The sequence below is a fragment of the Antennarius striatus genome, chromosome 10 (genome assembly GCF_040054535.1).
Source record: "Antennarius striatus isolate MH-2024 chromosome 10, ASM4005453v1, whole genome shotgun sequence".
In the NCBI taxonomy this organism is placed as follows: Eukaryota; Metazoa; Chordata; class Actinopteri; order Lophiiformes; family Antennariidae; genus Antennarius; species Antennarius striatus.
The window spans coordinates 4,885,977-4,909,772 of NC_090785.1; the positions used below are offsets into that span (position 1 = coordinate 4,885,977).

Sequence of the window (23,796 nt, forward strand, 5' to 3'; positions counted from 1 at the left end):
TCGAACGACACACACACCGCAGAGGTTTTTTTTATGTTCCAAATTTAAGAGGAAAAAAATAGCACACACAAAAGTTTTGCTGTTAACTGAACTGTAATACTTAAGGATTCTTCTACCGATGTCTCGGGATTTTTCAGTGGATTACAAAGAATAAATCTCATTCTACTGTACTACTGGAGTAAATGATGTTTTTTCTTGAACGGAAAAAAACCCAGTTCGTTCAACAGCGTTTCACTTTCACTTAAATCATAGGAAAGATGTGTTTTAATACACAGAGCGCGTCTGCTGATACTGTCAAATCCATGATGAGGATGATCAATTCCAACATGCAAAAAAAGAAAATATCAATTAGGCAGCTCGAGTAATCTCACAAACTTGTTTGCCCCAGCACTTTTAGAGGGAGATGTAGAGGAGGGCATCACCCTACAACCCCTTTAAATTATTTCTAACCCATATATTTGTCATAACAGGTCGTGTTATTTTTAACCTACTGTGAAGCATATCAAGTGAAAACTCTAAAAGTCTTTAAAAAAAAATAAACAAAAAGTGAACACTGTGGGTTATGGGTTAAGTATTTTATTTTGAAGTACATCAACGGAAGTCGTATATCTCACCCCAAACGAATTGAATCTGATTACTGCTTCACAAAAATAACAATGGCCAAGCGGAGGTCCGGGAGGAGCTGCGCCTCCTCCCCCCCTGAAACCTGGGCAAATCGATAATGAAAGATACATGGACGTAGCTTCCACAAAGAGCGTCACAAATGACAGCGAAGAGAAGACATTCATAGAAGTGTTGTCCATGAGCTGTTTCAAACATTTCATGGTTATATTTTAACGCCCACGTAATCAGTAATATTTATATTCGAAGTAAAGTATATTAAAAGTCACTAAGGTTCTACCCAGTGATAATGTGTTTGCAACGACCAATTATCTTACAGCAAAACTTTTGGAAAGACCAATCATCTCTGACCTGAAACTGTACCAGCCAATCAGCATCCAACAATTACTTTACGTTCTTTTTTGGCGTTGTGGGTGTCCGAGTTAAGAAGAGGAAAAAGTGACGATAATATCGATAAATATCAAGGAAACATCAAACTGATAAGTAATTATTTTTACCATGGTCTATATGTACTGATGTACTTATCTGGTGATGCTTTGATTTACTTTAGCTGTAGTGGCTACCCGGCTATTCAGGCTACAGTCATGTCATCCTAATTTGAAATGGTAGAATTTTTGTCAAATCTATCTGGTCACAGTTTTTTATTACTTATTCTGTTAAAAAAAAAAAAAACTTCTTAATTATCCTTGTGAGTCTGATAATGACTAAGTCGCTAAATAATTTTTTTAAATCTAAATGCTAGTTAGCTTGACTGTTGGGTTTTGTCTCTTCCTGTCTTTCCTGAAAACTTCAGAGAACACCCCCAGAAGAAGACCAGACCTTGGGTTCGAAACCAGATTAGGGCTCCTGGCGCCTCTCTGCTGAAAATGGAAGAAGGGAACTCTGTTCTGTGCAGGTAGAGCTAGCTGGCTTATTAAATGCCCATATAAGGTAGAGAAAGTTAATTTATTAAAGCAAAATTTAAAATACTGTAATCTGTTTTCGGCAGGAATTTATCGGATTTACATCTGATTATTAAATATAGGCCTCCAAACTGGCTGCACTTATTTTTGGCTGCATAGTGGTATAAGAAATGAAAATTTTTTTTAAATTAATTTCCATTTCATATCCAAAATTCGCAAGTATATCCATGTTCCAAATAAGAACTAGAACCAAGGCAGTCACAGACTGCAACATCCTGCGATTGGTACTACTTTCAGGGTACCCTGGATGTAGTACCTGACTAGTGCATAGCTTTGACCTTTCAGGGTAGGTCAAAGCTATGCACTAGGTTTGACCATAGATCAAAGCCAGTGCATAGGTAGAGTAAAGCACTAGCTTTGATCTACGGTCTTACAATGGTCTTTTCCCTCGTCTGTCTATCTTATCCGGTTCCTGAGTGTACAAAAGTTGAAATTTGACCTTGACCTAGTTTTTTCAAGGTTATCATCTCATTTTCGTTCAGAAAGAAGAGTTGATCCCTCCGAACTGATCTATTAAAGTAGTTAGAGGGGTACAAACCAGTGATTTCCCTGCTTAGAACATCAAAATTAATAAGTTACATTCCCAGCCTTGTTAATTTTAGTGAGAATGATTTTTGACATTTGTCTCGGCTCCCTATTCTTATTTTCCTTAGTTACGAGGAGGAGGACATGGATGATGACTTCACCGATTCTGGCAGTGACTATGAGGTCACAATGAAAGCTACCAAACGGAAGCAAATATCACTGCTTGGTCCTCAGGTAACATGAATAGTTTCTCCACCAGCGAGTGTATTCAGGTTACATTTTTTCCCCAGTTTTGAGTTGTAATGGTATTCAGTGAAGTTGTTTCAGTGTCGCACATCTCACTGGTTATTTTGCAGAAGATCAGAAGATTTCCGACATCGTGGTCGATGTTTCATTCAAGTCTACCATTAATACACGTGATAATCTTAAATTCTCTTCTTAGCTGCTCTGTAATGTCTCTAATTTCTAGCCACCTAAGATAACCAGGAATACAGCTGCACAGAGGGTGATGTCCAGCTCCATGAGTAGCACCATCCCCACCCCTCCAGACTCCTCCCGGCAGCAACAGCATTATTCCCGGGGGACGCACAGGCAAGGCTCTTCCAGACCTCCAACAACAGAGAATAGGGAGAACCAGGGCATCAGTGCAGAGGATATCTACAATGCCGTTTGCTCTGGAAAGAGTTCTATGGTGGTAAGCAAACCCTAACCTGAGGTGCACTGGGAGCTGTGGGGGGTGGGGGGAGACAAACATGTCAAGTGAGGGGTGTGTCGGAAGAAGGCATGTATAATGAGAAGAAAAACAAGGGCTCAGGAGAGACAATGAAACAATTATCATCTGCTGTCAGTGGCTGACTGATGTGACCCTATAGAATTGTCTTTGATATGCGAAGATGAGAAACAGTTTTTACTGAGTAGTGTAGTGAATGATTGACATTCTGCATCCATCCCAACCATTGTTGTACCATACTCACTCTCATCTGGGACTACAGACTAAAAAAGAGGGGCCGCATAACAATGGAGAGACAAAAGGTGTTTCGAGGAACAATGAAAAAACTGTCACTAGAGCAGCAACACCATGCAGAGGGTAATTCTGGGTAAAGCACATTCACAAATCTGACAAACGGCAAATATTATCAGTTCGAGACAGATTTTGACTTTATGCTTCCTCAGCTACATTTTTAATCTATCACACTAGACGTTACACTGTTACTATAAATACAGCCGATGTTTGCTAAGGGTTCTTCTGAGTATACAACGGTAACCAAAAATGATTATTACAGTAATCCCTGGAGTATTTGCGCTTCAAGATGCCCAGCTTCACCTCATCGCGGATTTGTAGTAGGTTGTCACTTGATAATGTAGGGGCATTCTATTGGCTAACAGCGTCCGGAGGTGCGCTGCGTTCCGAGACTCACATGTCCTCCTGCGTCTACAAAGGTGCTTTAAACAGCGCACTTCCAGGTATTAAAGAAACACTTAAAAGTGCCTTAAACTGTCTATACGGGTGTGGGAAAAGGTAATACAGATATAAGGTGGTTTAATATGGGGAGGGTTCATAAATGTTTAAATTATTGTAAATAATAAAATAAATAGTTTGTCACTGTACCGCAAAATGTTGTTATTTGTGGGTGGTCCTGGAACGCATTAACTGAGTAACGAGGGATCACTGTAATCAAAGGAGATGGTGCGTAAAACGGGAATTTAAGATTTGCAGAAACTATGAGCGACGGGAGAAAGTTGAGACACGCAAACTCAGATATGTTACTGGACAAATGAAGCGTGGAAAGGCTAATTCTTCAGACATGTAATGTTATTCAGTGACATTTTCTGATCATTTCCATCTGTCCATTGATCCGAGTCGTCACTGGCTCCTCTGTCCCTGTCAAACTTAAGGCTGTGGTGGACGAGTGGCTGGACGTCTACAAGCAAAGCCAAGAGGCTGGGCTGCTGGTTCTCATCAACTTCATTGTTAGGTCCTGCGGATGCAAAGGTCAGAGGTCAAGAGGGAGTCCGTTGGATGAGGTGTGGGGGAAGGTCAGAGTTGAAGAGATTATCTGTCCAATTTTAGCTGTTGCAGTGATCAGCAGTCAGTTATTGATCTCCTACCATGGTAACGATGCAGTGTTTAGGTGCTACATTAATAATCTATCGATAACACAGTCTATCAATATCATGAGAAGGTGGAATGACAATGAAAAGAAATAGCAGGATGTACGTAATTGTTTGGGTCGAATACAAGAACCAGATTTATTATTACGACCAGCATCGCGCAGGTTGTTTTTACATGTTTGGCGTTGTGTTGACACGTCTTTCTTTTGTCCAGGCGTCGTTACCAGAGACATGTTGGACAACATGCAGAACGCTGAGATCATAAGCTCATTAACTAAAGAGTTCAATGAGGTGAGAAAAAAAGGTAGTTCAGACAAGGTTCAGATTTGCTGAAGTGAATCTTTAGAAAAACAGAAATGAATACTTTTCTCATTGTCATGAGTGCATTAGCAGATACAGCCAGATTCTTCTGCTTCAGGTAACCGCATAAAACATGATGTGAAATAGTTCTTTAGTTGCTTTTATTTCCTTTTTCCTGTTTTCCAGGATTCGGTGGCTTACCCTCTGTGCACCCCAGGCCCCCAGCTAAAACGTCTCAAAGCTGGCCTGTGTGAGTTCGCTCGGGTTCTGGTGAAGTCCTGTCGGAATAGCCTCCTCTATGACGAGTACCTCTTCCCCTCCCTGCTGGCGCTGCTCACCGGAATGTCTGACTCTCAGGTCCGAGCCTTCAGACACACCAGCACCTTGTTTGGTAAGGACATCGATACACTTAAGGGGATACCAAACAGATTTTTCCTGATTTGTTACAAAAAATACTGATGGTCACATCGCTCAGCCTGTAGTTCACTACAGTTTAACCTGAATCTGCATGGGTTTTTTTTATTTTTCCCTATTAGCTATGAAGTTGATGACTGGAATGGTGGAAGTGGCTGTTTTGGTGTCTATTCAACAGCAGACGGCCCAACGCCAATACGACATGGAAAACAGCAAGAGTTTGCATGAAAGAGCATCGGACAAACTGGAAGGGCTGCAGGCCACCATCAAAGAGGTGATGCATGAGCTCACGCAGAAACCGGTGTAGCATTCAGGTCCGGACATCCATGATTGTTACAGACAGCGATACAGCGGTGCTCTTGTCACATGTTGTAATGAATGAAAGCGTGGATAGCAAAATGGAGGAGAGAACACAGTGCAGGTTGATAAATAGGCCGCTTCAGCTTCATACTAATCTCAAGTCGGACTTGACTGGAGCTTATTTCCCTCCAGTCCGATCCACTTTCCCTGTCTGCTCTTTACTTTCACATGAACGCTTCCCTCCAGTCAGCGGTTAACAGGAGCAAAGAGAGGCTAATAACAGTAAACCGCAGCCCGGTGCTTGGTGAAGTTAATTTGAGCCATCCTACCACTGGTTAACAATTGTAGGTCAGGGCAGAATTTTGGTTGTTCCTACAGAGGTCTCAGCTCTGCCGCTCTCCCTTTCAGAGCATCCCGATTGTCAGTAGCTGAGTCCTCCTCTTCATCTTCTCTTCTGCAGAGGCCCTGCGTAAAATATTTTGAAATTCCTTAAAAAAGCTTTGACTATAAATGTTTGGTTTAAACCCATAAGAATAATTTCCACCAAACATTTTGAAGACATGAGTACTAAAAAAAGAAAAAAAAAATCATGATTTGTTGTTAATGTTGGTCATGAGTGTTGTCATGTATGTTCTGTAGCTGCAGGAGAACAGAGAGGAGATATCTTCCATGATGAACGGCACGTTCCGCGGTGTGTTCGTGCACCGTTACCGAGACCTGCTGCCTGAAATCCGCACGATCTGCATCGAGGACTTGGGCATGTGGCTGAAAACGGATCCTGAGGACTTCCTCAACGACAGCTGTCTTAAATATCTTGGATGGATGCTCTACGACAAGGTAGACACACACCCAACTTGGGGATTGTCAGTCGCCGACATGACTGTGAACAATGAAGTCGTTTCACCTCCCACTCTAGCATCAGACCCAGCTGTAGAATATCCGCAGACATGGGAGGAATCCACACACACACACACACAATCAGACACTTAGACAAAGAGGTGTCCACAAACAATGGTTACACAGATACTCTGTTTTCGTGTGTGTGTGTGTGTGTGTGTGTGTGTGTGTGTGTGTGTGTGTGTGTGTGTGTGTGTGTGTGTGTGTGTGTGTGTGTGTGTGTGTGTGTGTGTGTGTTTTCATCAGCAACGTCCAGTGCGTCTGCAGTGTGTGCGCGCCCTGCAGGGTCTGTACCAGGAGAAGGAATTCATTGGTCGCCTTGAGCTTTTCACCGGCAGATTTAAAGTGAGGCGTCCCTCTGGATTGGACTCTCACCTCATTCTTTATTCCGTCCTGTCTGCTTTTCTCCACCTCCCTCACCATCAGTCTTTAATCTAGTGCTGCGTCTCATTGTGATATTTCTATTTGTTGCCCGTCTTTGTCTCCTTGTCCAGAATTTTGTTCTCCCTCCCCTGATGTCTTCGCCTGTCTAGTTTTTTTTTTTTTCACACATATTGCTGTGTCCTCTTCCTTTGTCTGGGCTTGTGTCTGGGTGTGTTAATTGCTGCCAATTACTGGTGCTTAATAAGCTCATTCTAAACATTCAAAAAAAAAAGCACTTCTAAGCCACATGTGCTGCAGCAGATAAAACGTTTTCATTTGATGGCATAGTGCCTAATTTGTCATCATGCCTGTATGTCTAGGGGTACATTTTTGCGTGTGTGTGTGTGTCTTTTTTTTTATGTCTGTATGCTGCTTTGATTGTGCATTTATTTGCATGTGTGTGTTTTTAGGAGCGGATGCTCAGCATGGTTCTAGACAAGGAGCCAGACGTAGCTGTGGAAACGGTCAATCTGTTACTGCTGATCCAACAGTGAGGAGTTTTTCTGTCTCTTGTGGATTCTTGGTACCACTCTGTAATGAACAGGACAGAAAATAGAATTTGAATTAACTTAAAACATACCAAATAGGGGCAGTTTTATACAATTTGAAGTTTTAACTCCAGTGGTGAACATGTAAAACAAAAGTCTTTCAACACATTCACTGATCAGTTCAAATGACTTCTTAAACTAAGCGTTCAATGGAAAGGGATTTTCACCCTGTGCTTCATCATCCTGCAATGATTTTTCTGAGCAGGAAGACAGAGGAAGGCCTGAGTGAAGAAGAGTGTGGATCCATCTATCCCCTGGTTTACGCCTCACACAGAGGCATGGCGGCTGCAGCCGGCCGCTTCCTTTACAACAAGTCAGTTTCATCCAACCTTTACTTGTTGCTGTCGTCCATGTCTAATCTTATTTCATTATTTTTTATTTGATATGTACTTTAATAATGTGAAATTTACCTCTGTGTCAGGCTGAAGAACCTGATTGCCAGTTACAGCCAGGAGAATGATTTAAGTGACAATGCAGCCTTCTTTCATGTCTTCATCTCCTTCTACATTCAGAGTGAGGTGTGTATTTGGGGGTGGTCGTCGGTGTGCAGTACAGGTGTGTTGTAAACGGTTCACTCCCTCGACAGTTCCATGAGCATGGAGCATACCTGGTGGATAGTTTGTGGGCTGTTGCTGGAACTGAGCTGAGAGACTGGGAGACCATGACGGCTCTGCTGCTGCAGGATGATGGTGAGGAAGCAGATAAGACTGGAAAGACACCAAATGGAGCCACATCTGTGTCGGTTTAATCCAACTGTAACTGAAACATCAGCAACTTGTTTTCAACCATCGATCCCTCTGTTTTGTCAGGTTTGACGTACGAGGAAGAAGGGGCTCTCATCGAGCTGATGATGTGCGCCGTCATACAGGCAGCGCAGGGGTTGCCGCCTGTTGGGAGAATTCAAGGGAAAAAGGTGCTGATGAAGAAAAGTATCATTTATCTCTGTGCTTTGTTTCAGGTCCACTTCTGACCACCATTTAAATGAGGAGACAAAATCATTCCAGAATATTGCGGGAAAAGTCACAGCGGTGTAAATCATCCTCTCCCTGCTTGACTCACAGCCATCTGATGGTGTCACCTGTAATACTCTCCATTGTGCTGACTGTGACTATTTCCTGAAAGTCTATGTGTCATTAGATCCTGAATATGAAGGAGAAGAAGCTCCAGGAACAAGACAGGAGACGTATCACAACACACTTTATCCCCCTGCTGCCACAGCTGCTGGTGAAGGTAACTTGACTTTTTTTTTTTTTTTTTTTAATTTGATATATTGTACGTAAATATTTAAAAGGTTTTACGAATCACGTATTGACACTTTGAAATTTTTATTTTATTTTATTTCTTGCTGATCCTGTTTGTTTCTCTCCCCAGTACTCGGCTGACACAAGGATTGTGAGCCGCCTCCTGAAAGCTCCCTTCTCCTTTGACCTGGAGATGTACACCAGCACCACCAAACTGGAAAGGGTACGAGTGTGACAGAAGACGAACGGGCTGTGGCTCAGCTCAGACGCTAAGACCCACATGGAAATAACACTCACCTGATGATGTGTAAATAATCCATTGCAGACATTAGCTCTAGATATAGAGATTAGCTCCACCTTATAATTAACTCATTGATTACCAGGGCTTTGTGGCCAACAGTCTCCTTCGCCCACCTTTCTCTGATGCTTCAGACGTTTATCTGTGTTTTCTTTCTGTTCCTGACCGGTCACAGGATGCTTCTCTCAGAGCGACACTGTTTGCTCACGGGTGCAGGCTGACATACACAACCTTTGTTGCATCATAAGCTGCTACAGCTTCTCTGTCTTCACCATTTTCTGTTCCGTTATTGGATCAGTCGTCATTACGCTAAATTCCATGATTAGAAGTCTGATTTTCACATACCGTCCTCCAGCCCTTCCCATTGAAAAACATGATTGACGTCAATAGATGTCACTGGCACCCAGGGAGTTAACATGGTTTTATTTAAAACGGCGACCTTGCTCTGCGTTAAAACCTTGCTTACTTGACCTGTTCTCGTCTCTGTTGGTCAGCACCTGGACCTGCTGCTGTCTCAGGTGTGCAGTATTGTGTCGAAGCACACAGAGGTGACGGTGTTGGAGGCTTGTGCCAACGTGATCAACACCCTTTGCTCCAGCTGCTACACCTTTTCCTCCCGTGCTCACCTGGAGTTCAGCCGACTGCTAGACGACCTGTCTGAGTGTTTCAGTACCTACTTAAGTGACCTGCTGCAGGTGGGAGAGTGCGACAAAAAAAGTAGTGTCCAAAACGATCAGAAAGTTTTATCAATACGTCTCCAAAACAGTTTTAATAAAAACTGAACAATTTAACTCTCATAAAGGCAGAATTTCTTTACAGACAGGATATTATTGTTGCAATGGTTTTAACTAGGTGTAGCAAAATAAATTTGCACTTGAATATAAGCTGTAAAAACCGTGTGTGTGTGTGTGTGTGTGTGTGTGTGTGTGTGTGTGTCTAGGGAACTGCAGATGACAATGACGTTTACACCGCAGCCACTGCCTTGAAAAGAATTTCAGCTTTGGGCAGGTAAATGCAAGTTCTTATGATAAGCATGTCTGCAGCAGACACTGTTCATGCATGTGTTTTGTGTATGTATGTGTGTGTGTGTGTGTGTGTCGTCTAGTGCAATTGACCCAACTGGCCTGAAGCTGTTTGACTCCTGTGTCGAGCTTCTGAAGAGCAGACTTGAGTCCAGAGAGCTCGATAAGGAGGTTTGTGACGGGAAGTTCTGCTACTTACTGCTGCACCTCTGATTTGACCTGTTTGTCTGTGGATCTGTTCTGTTGCTAAATGTCCAGAGAAGCTGGTTTAAACTTCACATTTTGCATAATTCCAGCTGATGGTGTCAGCGCTGAGATTTGCTACCTTCCACCTAATGTGGGCTAAAGTGAATGCAGCCAACTCGACACCAGCCAAGGTATTCGTCTGACTTAAAGCTGGATATTTAGAAACACTTTGACCTTCTACCGGTTGTTTACACATACAGAGATATCAGGAGCTAATGCGCCTCCATCCTGGCAGCACCAGACGAAGCGACCTATGTGACAAATGCTTTCTTGAGGCCCATCGTATAAAAGCGAATCTGCCATCTGTGTCCTTCATGTCGCACAACAAGACAGCAGGCATTTACACAGAATCTGTTAATGTGCATCCAAGTCAACAGCGTTTGTTTCCTCACTCATCCACATTTATTTTGCACTGTTTAAGTTCATTTTCATTTTTTTCTGCTGTTTTTCTCTCACTCTGTGTCACACGGGGAACGTGTCGTTATTTATGGGGCCATTATTGTGGGAAACTGTTCGCGAATGTGGGCGTAGAGTTTGTGTCTCCATATGTGCTTCATCAAATTTGTGAACATGTCTACACAATTTTTTTAAAAGTACACTTTTAATATCTGTGTTCTGGCAGCAGGACAGCGCAGTTAACAAGGAGAGAGCACTTAAATAGAGGATATAGATTTCCGTCTTTGAAAGGGCAGCCATCAGAAATCAAGACTCTCTTACGGCTCTCACAGTCGTGATGACTTGATCGCAGTACTTCGCTCCTCAGTCCAGTCCTCTTGTCACAAATGGCATTGGTGGTCGTATGGAAGATCTTCCCTCTGATCCTTGTCCTTGTCCTTCTGTTCTAGGCCGAACTCAATCGACTGAAGAAGCAGGTGCGTTCATTCTGCAGAGTCTGTCAGAACTGCCTGGCTCTGGATCAGACTGACATCAGAGATCAGGTGAGAACTTACAGTTAGCATTGAGGCTAAATGGCTGAGCACATTACAAGCCTCCCTTCGTTCAATTCAGATTTGACACACTTGTTGCACACAATACAGTTCTTGTCCTTCCGTCCGCAGGCGTTTGAGCTTCTTTGCGACTTGCTGCTTTTGTACAGTAAGATGTCGGGCTCACCTCAAACCGCCCTGCAAACGTTGGTCCACCTGCCGTCGGACTCCCTGCGCTCTGACATGGCTGCTTTCCTCATGGATTACGTGTTCTCCGACGCAGAATATGCTGATTTAAATGGTGGGGGTTATTTTAAGAAGCTCTTTTAGTCTTTATTGATAGAGTATTTTAAGTTTTAAACTCTAAATGACGACAGAGGTCTGTTTATCCGAAGCTCTCCCAGAGGACCCGTTCATCATTTATGCCTCCGGACATAATTCTTGGAATGTTTTAAGAGTCTGCCAGTGTGACAAATCTTTTTTCACAGCGTGCTGCCAATTCCCAAAACACATACCAGTTGTTTTTTTATCACTCAGTCTGTTTAATTCATCTTTTGTCATCAACATAAAGTTATCTCTATACCTCTCCTGCCTATCTTTCACTTTTTTTTCCTATGGGTCGGTTTCTCCTCTGTCTCATTCCCTCCCATCTGTGACCTTCCTCTCTAGCTGGGGGTGAGGAAGAGAGCATGATCTTTCTCCTCCAGAAGAAGCGAAACCACCTAGCCGGCTTCTGTAAGCTGTTGATCTATGGTGTGCTTGACCTGTCTGCCGCCACCGACGTCTTCAAGCACTACAGCAAGGTTGGCAATAACACCGTTTATAGAATTGCTGCGTCTTTCTAGTCCAGAATAACAGATTTGAATTGAAAGCACACATCGACTGTAAACAATTGGTTGCTCAGCTTAGACTTTATAAAGTGGCAAATTAATAGTTTAGACTGTAAACTTTTTGACAAATAAATTAGTTTAGGAATACAGGGAACATTTCTCAGAAATAAATCATAGGTAGGATGTGTAAGAGAGTGGAGGAGGGTGACAAAATCAGTTTTCGAGGCTTCAGGTGCCAAGAATGACAAGAAGCATTGGTCAGAAGAAGCACAGAGAGGACTGGATTATTATCACATTTTTAGACATTGCCATTAATTAGATGCCCATGATACTATTTTCTGTTTGTTCCCACACCCAGTACTTTAAGGACTTTGGAGACATCATTAAAGAGACTTTACGGCAGAGCAAGCTCATCAATCCGGTTCAGAGCGCCAAAACTGTTTGTCTAACTCTCCAGCAGGTTTGTCCTCAAGTCAAAAACCAACCAGATGCTGCATTTTATAGCTGAAATTATTATTTTTTTAATCCTTTACATGAACATACATGGAACAGAAAATAAAATATGTCAGGTACCATATTATAATTTGCGTGCCTCCTATTGATTATTGATTAGAGCCAGAAACCCCCTCACAGGGTCACACATCCTCTAGATGTCTTCCTGTGGGGTGGCAGCCCACTGTTCAGTCGAAGCTGCCAGGAGTTGCTGCTAAATCTGGAGGATGGTTCACGCTGCCACACACATTTTCAGTCAGGTTCAAGTCAGAGCTGAATGCTGTTCAGGCCAGAACTCCAGAACCGCCTCCAGCTCCTGTAAAGCAGTGAACAGGTGGAACTGTTCCTGTGGAGTGACAGAAGTTTTTCAGTTAACTGTCATGTATGTACCAACGCAGCTGTTCTCAGAGGTGCTGGCAGAGGAACGCTCCAGTCAGAATCTCATAGAAATCAGCAACTTGGCCAAGAAGCTGGCCATGAGCTTCGGCGTTGATCTTCAACATATCCGCAAACCGCTGGTTGCTCTGCATATGCAAGTAGCACACATGTCTGGGATCCAACATGTTCACATCAGTTCTGTTTCAATTTTAATATCCGACCTAACTTGGAATGCATTTTTCTTTCTTTACTCCTAGGGACGGTATGGATTTTGCATTTCGGGAACCACAGGATGAAGAGGGGCAGAACCCGAACATAGCCTTCCTGGAGATCCTGAGCGATTTCAGTTTCAAGCTACTGCCACTGGATCGCATCCGGCTGTGAGGAGCTGTGACCCACAAACTGATCCACATCCACTCAAACCCACTCACATATACACACTAACTTTTCCCAATTACCAGTCGTGTGGAGTTTTAGAACCCATTACTTCTTAATGTATACTTTGTCAATCTTTTGTAAAGTATTTTAAAAATGTCTTCTTTGTTTGAAAGCTGTGATACAAATAAACTTTATCTAACAGTTGGGTCCTCCTCTGCCTTTCCTCATCCTCCCACAGCACCGAGTTCCTGACTTCAAACTGTCCCCATGCTGCCCTCTGCTGGCCGTCGGTCAGAATGTACCAGCGTTCTTTGGAAGGCCGATTGAATAAACCCAGAAAGCAAGATGAGGGAAGCCACATCGCCTCTTTACACGAGACTCCTGTCGCTAAACTGAAGAAGGTGACACGTCAGGGTGAGATGAACACGTTTGTGTTCAGACACACAGTAGATGTTAGACATAGTTCCAACTAAAGGTACCACATAAATGATTTGGTATGGAGGGACTGTTTTTTGAGTTAGTCACAGCTACAATTGGATTGACTGGTACCCTAACTGTTATATGCTTAAATAGAGCTGCAGCATGTGATTATTTTTATTATTGATTATTCTTTTTAATCTTATGGATTAGAATGTACCCACGGCCTCCTTCTCATTTGAGACAGACACACAATTAAAGTGCCACAGTTGATATCCTCCTGTTCTCCATGGTCAGCATCCACCACAGTCGAAGGATCCTGGTTGGACAGCAGCAACATCAGCAGCAGCCTGTCCACCCCAGCCCTCACCTCCACTGTTCAGAGGCAACCAACTCAGAAACTGGTCGCTAGGAAACCCACACATTCGGATATCGATGACAGCGACTTAGCTGAACTAGAGTCCGAGGATGAGTTCTCCTCAGGGTAGGTTGACTACCATTTCTCCATTTCGATGACTCCATCAACCAACTGTAATTCATGACAGCATGAGACAAAGACTTCATGGCTGCGAGCTTTACTTGATGTCCTCCTATTTTCCAGATTACCAGTAAGGAAGGTGAAGGCCATCGCAGAGCGCCAGCCCCTCTCCATCAGGAGCAGCCCCAGTCATCGAGACGTGAGCTCACACCTCACCCTGTAAGACTGATCTAACAAGGAGAATGCCATCTATTTCTGGACGGTGGTTGAAAAAATGTGCAATCTTTCATCTCTTTTTGAGTCAAATGGTATTGGGAAAAAAGTAATTCCATGTGAATGAACTGTTTTCCCTCCAGACTGTCTCTGATGGAAGACGACGATGAAGAAGACAGAGAAGAGCCTGAAATTGAGGATTCCGGAAGTGAATCTGCTTATGCACTGGTGAAAGAAAATACATTGACACGTGTTAATAGTACCATTTTTCAAATACATAAGTTCTTTACATCTTTTTTACTGACGTTACTGTCATAAGTCAGCTGTAAGATGTATATTTGACATAGGTATAATGTACAGGTTTCATCAGATTTAGATCCTCACAGCTCTTTTCTACATCTTCAAAGTTAAATGTTATACCACTGTGGAGCTGAAAACTACTGGCTTTAATGGCTGTAGCACCAGGAGAGACAAAAATCTCCTATTTGTGAACACTGCACCTCTGTCTGGTGTGACAGGTGTGAAGGAGAAACACTTCTTCTTTTGGTATATTTAGTACAGGCTGTACGTGTTTCCTTTACTTGACAATCTTTTGTTTTTATTCTGTTTTTCGTCTTCAGCCGTCAACACGCCACACCTCAGCCAGCGTCCTTGACGAGCTGTTTGACTGAGGACGAGTATGACGGTTCCACCCTGACAGCGTTTGGTTCAGACCCAACTGGCTTTAGCACATCTCAGTGTATTAAATACTTGACCATCGGTTCCTCTAAATGACCCTTTTCGAAGTTCACCATCAGATTTGTTTGTCATTACTGTTGTTGAAGAGGAAGGAAGAATTCAGGCACCAGAGTTGTTGCCATTCGCTGTTGAAAGTGTTTGAGAACAAGATGTTCAAAAAAATGTTCAAAATCCCTGAAGGCTGGCACTAAGTTCTCTTCCTGGCTGACTTTCTATGTTCCACTTTTTTCAGAATCCGTTGTTGAAAACATTTATGTTATTCAGATTAATTTGTGTTCATTAAAAGATGTGTAATGGAATGGGCGGTGTGTGTTTAATCCAGTCTCAAGAACAGTTTCTAAACACACAACTGGAGACTCCTACTGTAAGATATTAGTGTAAGAATATGGACAGGAAAAGCAAACAACTGATATAGTTCACATCCTCTGTACGTCTACAAGACGATAGTATGTCAAGGGTTATAACCTGCAGACTACATAAGACTTTAATAATGTACAGTATATACTGTATATCTTTAGGCCTGGAGCATACAGTATGTTCTAGCTATATCAAACTTCAGATAAACTAATCCTTGGCTTTTAACATCTAGATAGACACTGGATTTTATTTGATCTTATTTTTATTGCTCTGATTGTATGGCTTTTGCTTTTGTCCATGTTTTATGTTTTTTATTTTACTTACAATATTTGAGCCATTTTGTCTTTATCTATAATGTTTGTTCTTTTTATTTATTCGTCTGTACAGCACTTTGGCCGACTGTGGTTGTTGTAAAGTGCTCAACAAATAAAGATTGGATTGGATCGGATAAACACAAAAAGTAATTGTGGGTTAATATTTTGAATTTTATACTTTTTTTAAAAATATGTGGATAATATGGACGGATGTTTGCGTCATCCGCCTTTTTAGCATAAACCATATTAACCATACATGGGTTTGTTTATGCGGGTATCATAAAACTCAGTAAAGGAGTTGAGTGAGAAACACAGACGAGTACTGGTGGATGTTTCAGGTCAGATCTGTTGGCTTCTGGCTATTATTTAAAAACCAAAATAGTGCACATTTACAAAATAAGTTAAATGACCATCAATAGATGATGCATATTTATACTGCACACTTTAGGTCCATGTGTAAACGCTGCCATAACTCTTCGCGTAGTTTTACTATCTCTATTATGGCCAAAGTGACGTGTTAATAACGTCCGTCCTGCAGCCTACTGCGTCAGGTCACTCTGAGGTCACGCAGCTGTAAAAAATCCAATCATTACCTTTCGCGCCATTCGTGACGAACAGGGAGGAAGTTTATTGAATCATGTGACGCACATTTGCCAGCAATTTTCCCGCCACCAGGAGAGCCCGCCTCTATGGGCCGAAAGCGTTGAAATGATTGGCTGTTGTACACGTCACATTCGCGCCACTTCTTGCTCTGCGACCGGGGAGAACTAAAGGCTGCAAGTGTACGATTTCTGAAGTCCTCTAATTTTGAAGTGTTTAAATCGTGACTGAACTGCATTTTTAGGAACTCCAATTTCGGATCTAAGTAATCGCACCTAAATTTCAGCGTCTTCAGCCATGGCACGTAAGGATTATGCGGCGGAGAAAGGTAAGGGGTTCACTTTCACAACAGCATGGCAGCAACAGGTTGCCAGAATGACTGAACTCAATGCAGTACTATGAAATGCCGGGTGGGTACGTTCATCTATGATCTCATTATGTGTCCTAAGTTTAAAATCAGCCAAACTAATGTTAAGTAATCTTAGTTCATTGAGTATGTGCATATTTAAGTAGCTTCAGTCACTTTATCATTAAAGTTGAGGCATCGCATTTAGAACTGCACGATTTCCATTATCTTGGACATAACCCTGCGAGTATTGTATATTATAGTTGTCTATTGTATATTATAGTTGTCTATTGTATGTAATATACCTTTCTATATACTATACAATACCTGAGGTTGCACAAAGTTTTCTGAACATTAGCCAGTGTGGACAACTAGTCAGACTAGCTTGCGTGTGATTACTTAGTGACCCGGATGAAGCCGCTTAGACAAAGGAGCAGGCGCCAGTGTGCAAAGCACATGTCCAACAATAACTTGCGATTGAGTACAATAAATCAATGAATGCCGAACGCTGAGTAACTTTTTATCGGTTAAACCATCACGTATCCAAAGAAATCGTAGGAATACATTTTTGCATATTTCTACTGACCGATGTAAGGTTTTGTAACCATCGCATATAAAGGGTTAGTTGGTTAAACTTATGCTATAACCCGGTTTTCCAATTTTCCAATATTAAATTGTTAGTACGGGTAATACTTTCTAATTAACTTTAAGGGGATTTAAATCGCTTGTTTTACACTCGTGTCAAAGTTTTGCCGTTTACTGCACTCAAGCTGGTGATCCTGTGCCGCTAATTATCCAAATCCATGTGTTAGCATGCTGGCTAACAAGCTATCTGAATAACTATCACTTATTGACATGAATATTAGTGCAATTTTGCTTAACAATGCCGTCCATCAGTCAGCTGGTGGTGTTGACTCTTTACTCAAGCCACTGGTGAATGTAGGTGTTTGTTTTCCACGCCGTTAAATGACACCAGTCAAACCAGTTTTCCATAACAATAAAATCACCCCAGTTGCTAATACACTTCTTCAAACGAAGCGTCTCAGCGTGTGTTTATTCGACTTGGAAATAGTAGTTTCACATGGCGTTGTTTAGCCACTGGGTCGTCATAAAATCACTTCGACTTTGCTCGTCGCTTTAATTTTACCGTCGTCCGAACAATCTTCCAATCTGCGATAGCAGTGTTGTGCTCTTTACTGAGCATCTATCGCTAAACTTGCAGCATTAAACATCATGCCAGCGAACTCTTGAAACTTAACGATGTTTTGTTGCAGTAGCTAAAATGTGTGGAGCGGAAGTTCACATTAGCCATGCTACCTTCTTTTTTTATGCTAACGTTAGAAGATGGCTGGTCATGGTTTGAAAACAACAACCGGGACTAGTTTGAAGAGCGGATGAGTTGGCGGAGGGATACTCATGTGACGAGGCACAAAAGCCATGTGCTGCTTTGTTTACAATAACATCCTCGAACAGAGAAATGATAAACCACAGCTGCAGTTTCCCCGCTATGGTATCAAAGTAAGTAGGCGATTTTAATTTACCGAGCGAGAAATACTTTCGTTAATTGAAATGTGGAATTAATATATCGTAATGGTTCTTAAGAGAAGTAAGAAATGTTCTCAGAAAAATGGACACTGGAGTAAGCGCTGCTGGGGTCGTATTTACATTCTTACGCCGAAGCTATGTGCTGCGTAACGCTGGTTATCGCGCTAGAACCTTTAAATGGTTCGGACACGCAAACGCAATTCGCTTCATGTAGTTCACCACTAGCAGATTTTTTTATATATATTTTTTTGCCTACCGTATACAATAATGACTCATCGAGATTATAGAAAGCCGTGTTACTCAACAAAGGGGGTCGTCGCAGGACAACAAATTACCTCCCAACCTCCAGGCCCGCTGCGCTGGTGTTGATCAAGATGTTCATACTCATAACGCAAAATGTTAGTTGGTTTTAGATTTATAGATTTAAAAGTCTGTATATCCAAGTCAGCCACGTGTTTAGCTACAGTAATGCTGAAGGTGTTGTTTTTGGGTTTTTTTGTATAGACAAGTGCAAACGGTTCCTGCAGGAGTTTTACTCTGAGGATGACAATGGGAAGAAGGTGTTCAAATATGGAGCGCAACTTGTAAGTATAGAGAATGGATGTGGCTCTATTTTTTTTTTTTTTAAAGTATAAAGCATGTTGGCATTGCAAAAAACAAAGTAAATAAGTTGGAGTATTTGGCCTCATGAACTACAATTCTACACTTTTAGGACTGTAAAATGAGTTTAAGCAAGTGTTTAGTGGGGTTTTTTTTAAAAAACCTATTTTACAAAGACCTGGATCACAATACCTGGTTTACCAATAACAAAAAATTGTTTCTTCAGAGCTGACCTTTTGTTTTCAGATTTATGAATTCCTGAAATCACTGCAACTGAGTGTCTGTTTTTAGAGAAATGGTCTTGGTTGTTTTCTACCTTGTAAATAAGAAGTGAATGCAGGTTAGTATCGATTTGATTAATGTTTTCTATGCTGCTCTGTGCAGGTGGCCGTCGCTCACAGAGAGCAGGTGTCTCTCTTTGTGGACTTGGACGATGTGGCTGAAGAAGACCCGGAGCTGGTAGAGAGCATCTGTGAGAACGCCAAGCGTTACACGGCTTTGTTCGCTGACGCCGTCCACGAGCTTCTCCCAGAGTACAAAGAAAGAGAAGTACGTTAGAGCAGATGATCCTTCACAGAACTACTTGAAACATCACTGTACTAAAGACACAAATGTATTAAATGTAGATTCCAGATTTCCTTCAAAGGAAAATACACTTGTCATTTAGGTCGTGGCCAGGGATGCTTTAGACGTGTACATTGAACACAGGCTGATGATGGAACAAAGGGGCCGTGATCCTGCAGACACTCGAGACCCCCGTAACCAATACCCGCCTGAGCTGATGAGACGATTGTGAGTTCAAACATTCGGTCCTGGTATTTGGTGGTGAAAGTGTGGAGATGCTTTGTCACAGCTGATTTTGTAAATGTTTCCTATCCACAGTGAGCTCTATTTCAAACCACCCGGCACCAATAAACCCAAAGTGGTTCGGGACGTTCGAGCAGACACCATCGGAAATCTAGTGACAGTCCGAGGAATAGTGACTCGCGCCACTGAAGTCAAACCAATGATGGCTGTAGCTACGTACACATGTGACCAGTGTGGCGCCGAGACCTATCAGCCAGTAAGAGTCGGGGTTCAGTTTTGTAGTTTAGGCTTGGATAACATGATCGGAATCACTCATCACATCTGTGTCTGTCAGATCCAGTCTCCCTCCTTCATGCCCCTCATCATGTGTCCCAGCCAAGAGTGTGTCACCAACAAATCCGGAGGGCGACTCTACCTGCAGACCAGGGGTTCCAAGTTTGTGAAGTTCCAGGAGCTACGTATTCAAGAACATGTAAGTGGATTCTTAAAAGGCTTGTCCCCCGGGGCTTTAAATGGTATTAACTCACCCTAACCCCCTTCATTCTGTTGCAGAGCGACCAGGTGCCGGTTGGGAATATTCCAAGGAGCATGTGTGTCTATGCTCGTGGAGAAAACACACGCCTTGCCAAGCCGGGAGACCACGTCTCCATCACCGGAATCTTCCTCCCTCTTCTGCGCACAGGCTTTAAACAGGCTGTCCAGGTGTGTGTGTGTGTGTGTTTGTGTGTACGCTGTCTGTGAGAAGCATCTGTCTAAAGCCCTAAATAGCATCTAATCATATCCCATTCTGTTCACTTCAGGGTCTCCTGTCAGAAACGTACCTGGAGGCACACAGCATCACACTAATGAACAAGACTGAGGACGACGAGCTCGGCAATGAGGAGCTGACGGAGGAGGAGCTGCGTGGCATTACAGGTGGCTGATCGCTGGATCCTGGCGTTAATGTTATAAAGTATTGGTTTACTAGTTATGTTGAAACTGAAGGGAGCGTATTTTCTGACAGAGGAAGGGTTTTATGAGAAGTTGGCTGGCTCCATAGCCCCAGAGATCTACGGACATGAAGACGTGAAGAAGGCGCTGCTCCTGCTGCTGGTTGGAGGTGTGGAACAGGCTCCGAAAGGAATGAAGATTAGAGGTGAGCCCCTCAATCTATGAAAGAATAGATGGGAATTAGAATATCGGAGGGAAACTTCTTCCATTTGTCCTCTTAATCCTGTTGAAAAATCCCCTATTTGACTCCTTTCCCTAAAGGCAACATCAACATCTGCCTGATGGGAGACCCGGGAGTAGCCAAGTCCCAGCTGCTGTCTTACATCGACCGTCTGGCCCCCCGGAGTGAGTACAGTCCCGTGTTGTGAGTCTAGTGGTGGGTTATAACATAATTGGAAATCCACCAAGCTTGAGGTTCCACAACATCCTAAAACGGGGAAATGAAGTCACATGACCCCCTTTACCCTCTGGTCTTCAGGCCAGTACACCACGGGTCGCGGTTCCTCTGGCGTCGGTCTGACTGCAGCTGTGATGCGTGACCCCCTGACCGGTGAAATGACCCTAGAAGGCGGAGCCTTGGTGCTCGCCGATCAGGGCGTCTGCTGCATCGACGAGTTTGACAAGATGGCCGACGCCGACCGTACAGCCATCCACGAGGTGATGGAGCAGCAGACCATCTCCATCGCTAAGGTGCGAACGATCACGATGGCTAGAGCGAGCTAAACAATAGACGTATGGATCATAACGGCGTGTGTGTGTTCTCCAGGCTGGCATCATGACCTCGCTCAACGCCCGCTGCTCGATTCTCGCGGCGGCGAACCCCGCCTATGGCCGCTATAACCCACGGAAGAGCATCGAGCAGAACATCCAGCTGCCGGCCGCTCTGCTCTCGCGTTTCGACTTGCTCTGGCTGATCCAGGACAAACCGGACGCCGAAGCTGACCTGCGCCTGGCTCAGCACATCACCTACGTCCACCAGCACTGCCGCCAGCCGCCCACGCACTTCACGCCCATCAACATGAAGCTGATGAGGTAGCAGGACCGTTTCACTTTTATTCTGTATAGTTTCGGGTTTCATTTTCACACCCCAAATCTGACACTTTCCTCCAGGCGTTACATCGCCCTGTGTAAGAAACGGCAGCCTGTGATCCCCGAGTCGCTCGCCGATTACATCACTGCTGCTTATGTAGAAATGAGAAAAGAGGCCCGAGTCGGGAAAGACACCACCTTCACTTCTGCCCGTACCCTCCTGTCCATCCTCCGACTGTCCACAGCCCTGGTAAGAACTTCAACAGCTTGTTTGGAAGCTTTTTTCTTTTCTTTTTTTACTGATTTCTGACTATTCAATGGTGCCGGTGTTTAATGTGGTTTTTATTTGGGTGTAAGAATGAGTCTTCATCAGGTGTCCCGTGTGAGATAAAGTGCTTACAGTGCAGGTAGTGACAATAACCTGGACTACTGCAGTGTGAGCACTTCTTTCCTACGCTGGACAGAAGCTGCCGATACTGTCATGACTCGGCAGCATCGAAATCGGATGGATGGGTTCCGAGTCGTTCCTTTTTGAAACTTGGGCTGCTTTATTTTGAGGCTTGGCGTCTAGCTGTCAAAAGTGCTGTTTGTGCAGGTAGCAGTTCTCCACCTACCGCAAAACCAGCACTTCAGGCAGACTGGAGGGCGATGCACTGCACACGGATGTCCACCAGGGGGCGAACCACAACCTGACAGAAAACTCGGCATTGGTTTTCTTCTGATCCTGGTCAGCTTTGCAGGGTGGGCAGTCGGCCTGTGTGTGTTTAGGAGCAGCTGTGCAAACCCATGCAAAGCTGACCATGGCCAGAACTGTCGGCGAGTTTATCCATTTTTTAAAAGTATTATATTGTACGAGTCGTTTCGATTCAACCTGTAGAGACTAGCTGGTGTTGAGAGGCGGAGACTTGGGCAATTGCCGGCCATCCCACAGGGCATTGCACTTGTCTCGGTCTGACAGTGCCGGCACAGCGCAGCCTTCTTCATCATCATCATCCAGACAAATTTCCATCTTTGACAGCCGTTAGTCTTCATCCCAAATCTTCGCTCTGCTTTTGGTGCCTCCTGCAGGCCCGCCTCCACATGGTGGACTCCGTGGAGAAGGAGGACGTCAACGAGGCGATGAGGCTGATGGAAATGTCCAAGGACTCGCTACAAGCGGACAAATCCAACAGCGCCAGGTTGGTGTTGGGGTCCCGTCCCTCCACTTGGTGTTAATGATGCAGGAGTGACCGGACGTCGGACCCACAATCCCCTGATTAGTTTGTCTGCTCCCTGGAGGAAGTTGTAAACGTTTTTATGGAGATGTGTCCAGACCCCCGGCTGGATTCTGGTCTCTTGAGCAGCACGTCAAAGATCCGTGGGGGGATTTTATGAAGGAGGGGGCAAAGTTTTTAAAAAAAACAGAAACGAAGCTCAATTCCTGAATTTTTCTTTCTCTCCTCAGAACTCAACGCCCGTCCGATGTCATCTTCTCCCTGGTGCGAGAGCTCGCCGCGGAGGGCCGCGGCGGCGCCAGCGGGGTCGTCCGCATGGCTGAGGCGGAGCAGCGCTGCGTCTCGCGGGGGTTCACCCCCGCCCAGTTCCAGGAGGCCCTGGAGGAGTACGAAGAGCTGAACGTCTGGCAGATCAACCAGGCCCGGAGCCGCATCACCTTCGTCTGAAGGAGCCGGGGTGCCTCCGTTGGTCGTGGAGGGGTGGGGGCTTTCTATATACTATTATTCAGAAGCAGAACATGGACGCTTTTTAAACCTTTTCTCCTGTGATAAACCGTGTGTCCCTGTTCACCGCTGGCGTCAGCTGTAAATATGTATGTTCTTGATTGTGTCATAGCTGCTCCTGTTCTGTGTGACGCCGTATTTCTGTACATTTTAAACATTCTAATGCAGAATTTAAGCAGTTTGTATTCAAATTGAGCCTTGTCTTCTGACGAACTGTTAATAAATTGATGGTTCAATTCCTTGTTGGAGCTTCTTGTTTCACAATCGCTGCTGGAACACCTGGTTTCTCGTTGGAGGTAATTGCTGCTTTCAGAAACGTGTTTTCTCATAAAACAAACTGGATTGGAAGGAACTGTTAACTGAAATTTTACATTTTTATTGGGAATAGTTTCCTAAAACCTTAAGGCTGTGTTTGTGAATTATTACGTGTTTACGTCTAGAATTACCCCCCCGTCTGTATGTAATAAGTAACTTCTGGTCCTTCGGGTTTAAATATCTATTTAAACCTGACGGACCACATGTTTTTAGTACTGGAAGACTTGCATAAATTGTATTTTTCTGTACCATAGAATTTAAAATGTGTCATTCAGTGAGATGGTGATATCTGGCTACTGTTTAGAATATAGTTACTTTTCTAAAAATGTCCATTTTATGTTCAAAGGCTTCAGGCTCCCATAGGCAAGTTTTTGGTTTTAAAGGATCTCTTGTATAAAACTAGAACACGGTCTGGT

At 43.6% G+C, this 23,796-nt stretch overlaps 2 protein-coding genes across 4 annotated transcripts; both read left to right on the forward strand.

The window, feature by feature from the left end:
* The first annotated feature begins 1,487 nt into the window (after positions 1 to 1,487).
* On the forward strand, positions 1,488 to 14,729 carry LOC137603169 (cohesin subunit SA-3-like). Its single transcript, XM_068326408.1, has 31 exons — positions 1,488 to 1,516; positions 2,237 to 2,342; positions 2,578 to 2,802; positions 4,005 to 4,101; positions 4,435 to 4,511; positions 4,707 to 4,911; positions 5,057 to 5,208; positions 5,874 to 6,071; positions 6,378 to 6,476; positions 6,965 to 7,044; positions 7,308 to 7,415; positions 7,524 to 7,620; positions 7,689 to 7,791; positions 7,912 to 8,015; positions 8,240 to 8,332; positions 8,474 to 8,566; positions 9,136 to 9,336; positions 9,582 to 9,649; positions 9,747 to 9,834; positions 9,960 to 10,040; positions 10,755 to 10,847; positions 10,968 to 11,136; positions 11,505 to 11,638; positions 12,024 to 12,125; positions 12,556 to 12,689; positions 12,793 to 12,915; positions 13,152 to 13,327; positions 13,628 to 13,814; positions 13,932 to 14,027; positions 14,165 to 14,249; positions 14,642 to 14,729. The coding sequence occupies exons 1-31, from the start codon at positions 1,488 to 1,490 to the stop codon at positions 14,690 to 14,692; spliced, it is 3,654 nt and encodes a 1,217-aa protein (XP_068182509.1). The 3' UTR covers positions 14,693 to 14,729.
* Positions 14,730 to 16,190: 1,461 nt separating this feature from the next.
* mcm7 (minichromosome maintenance complex component 7) lies at positions 16,191 to 23,286 on the forward strand. 3 transcript variants are annotated; one of them, XM_068325663.1, is made up of 15 exons: positions 16,191 to 16,358; positions 18,426 to 18,505; positions 18,906 to 19,070; positions 19,189 to 19,313; positions 19,404 to 19,584; positions 19,663 to 19,800; positions 19,881 to 20,030; positions 20,129 to 20,243; positions 20,332 to 20,463; positions 20,580 to 20,663; positions 20,797 to 21,008; positions 21,085 to 21,350; positions 21,429 to 21,597; positions 22,416 to 22,525; positions 22,792 to 23,286. In XM_068325663.1, exons 1-15 carry the CDS (start codon positions 16,328 to 16,330, stop codon positions 23,006 to 23,008), a joined length of 2,175 nt encoding a protein of 724 aa, XP_068181764.1. In that variant the 5' UTR covers positions 16,191 to 16,327; the 3' UTR covers positions 23,009 to 23,286. The 3 variants fall into 3 exon arrangements, with proteins under 3 accessions (XP_068181764.1, XP_068181765.1, XP_068181766.1); XM_068325665.1 differs by lacking the exon at positions 16,191 to 16,358 and adding an exon at positions 17,750 to 17,894; XM_068325664.1 differs by lacking the exon at positions 22,416 to 22,525.
* Positions 23,287 to 23,796: the final 510 nt, after the last annotated feature.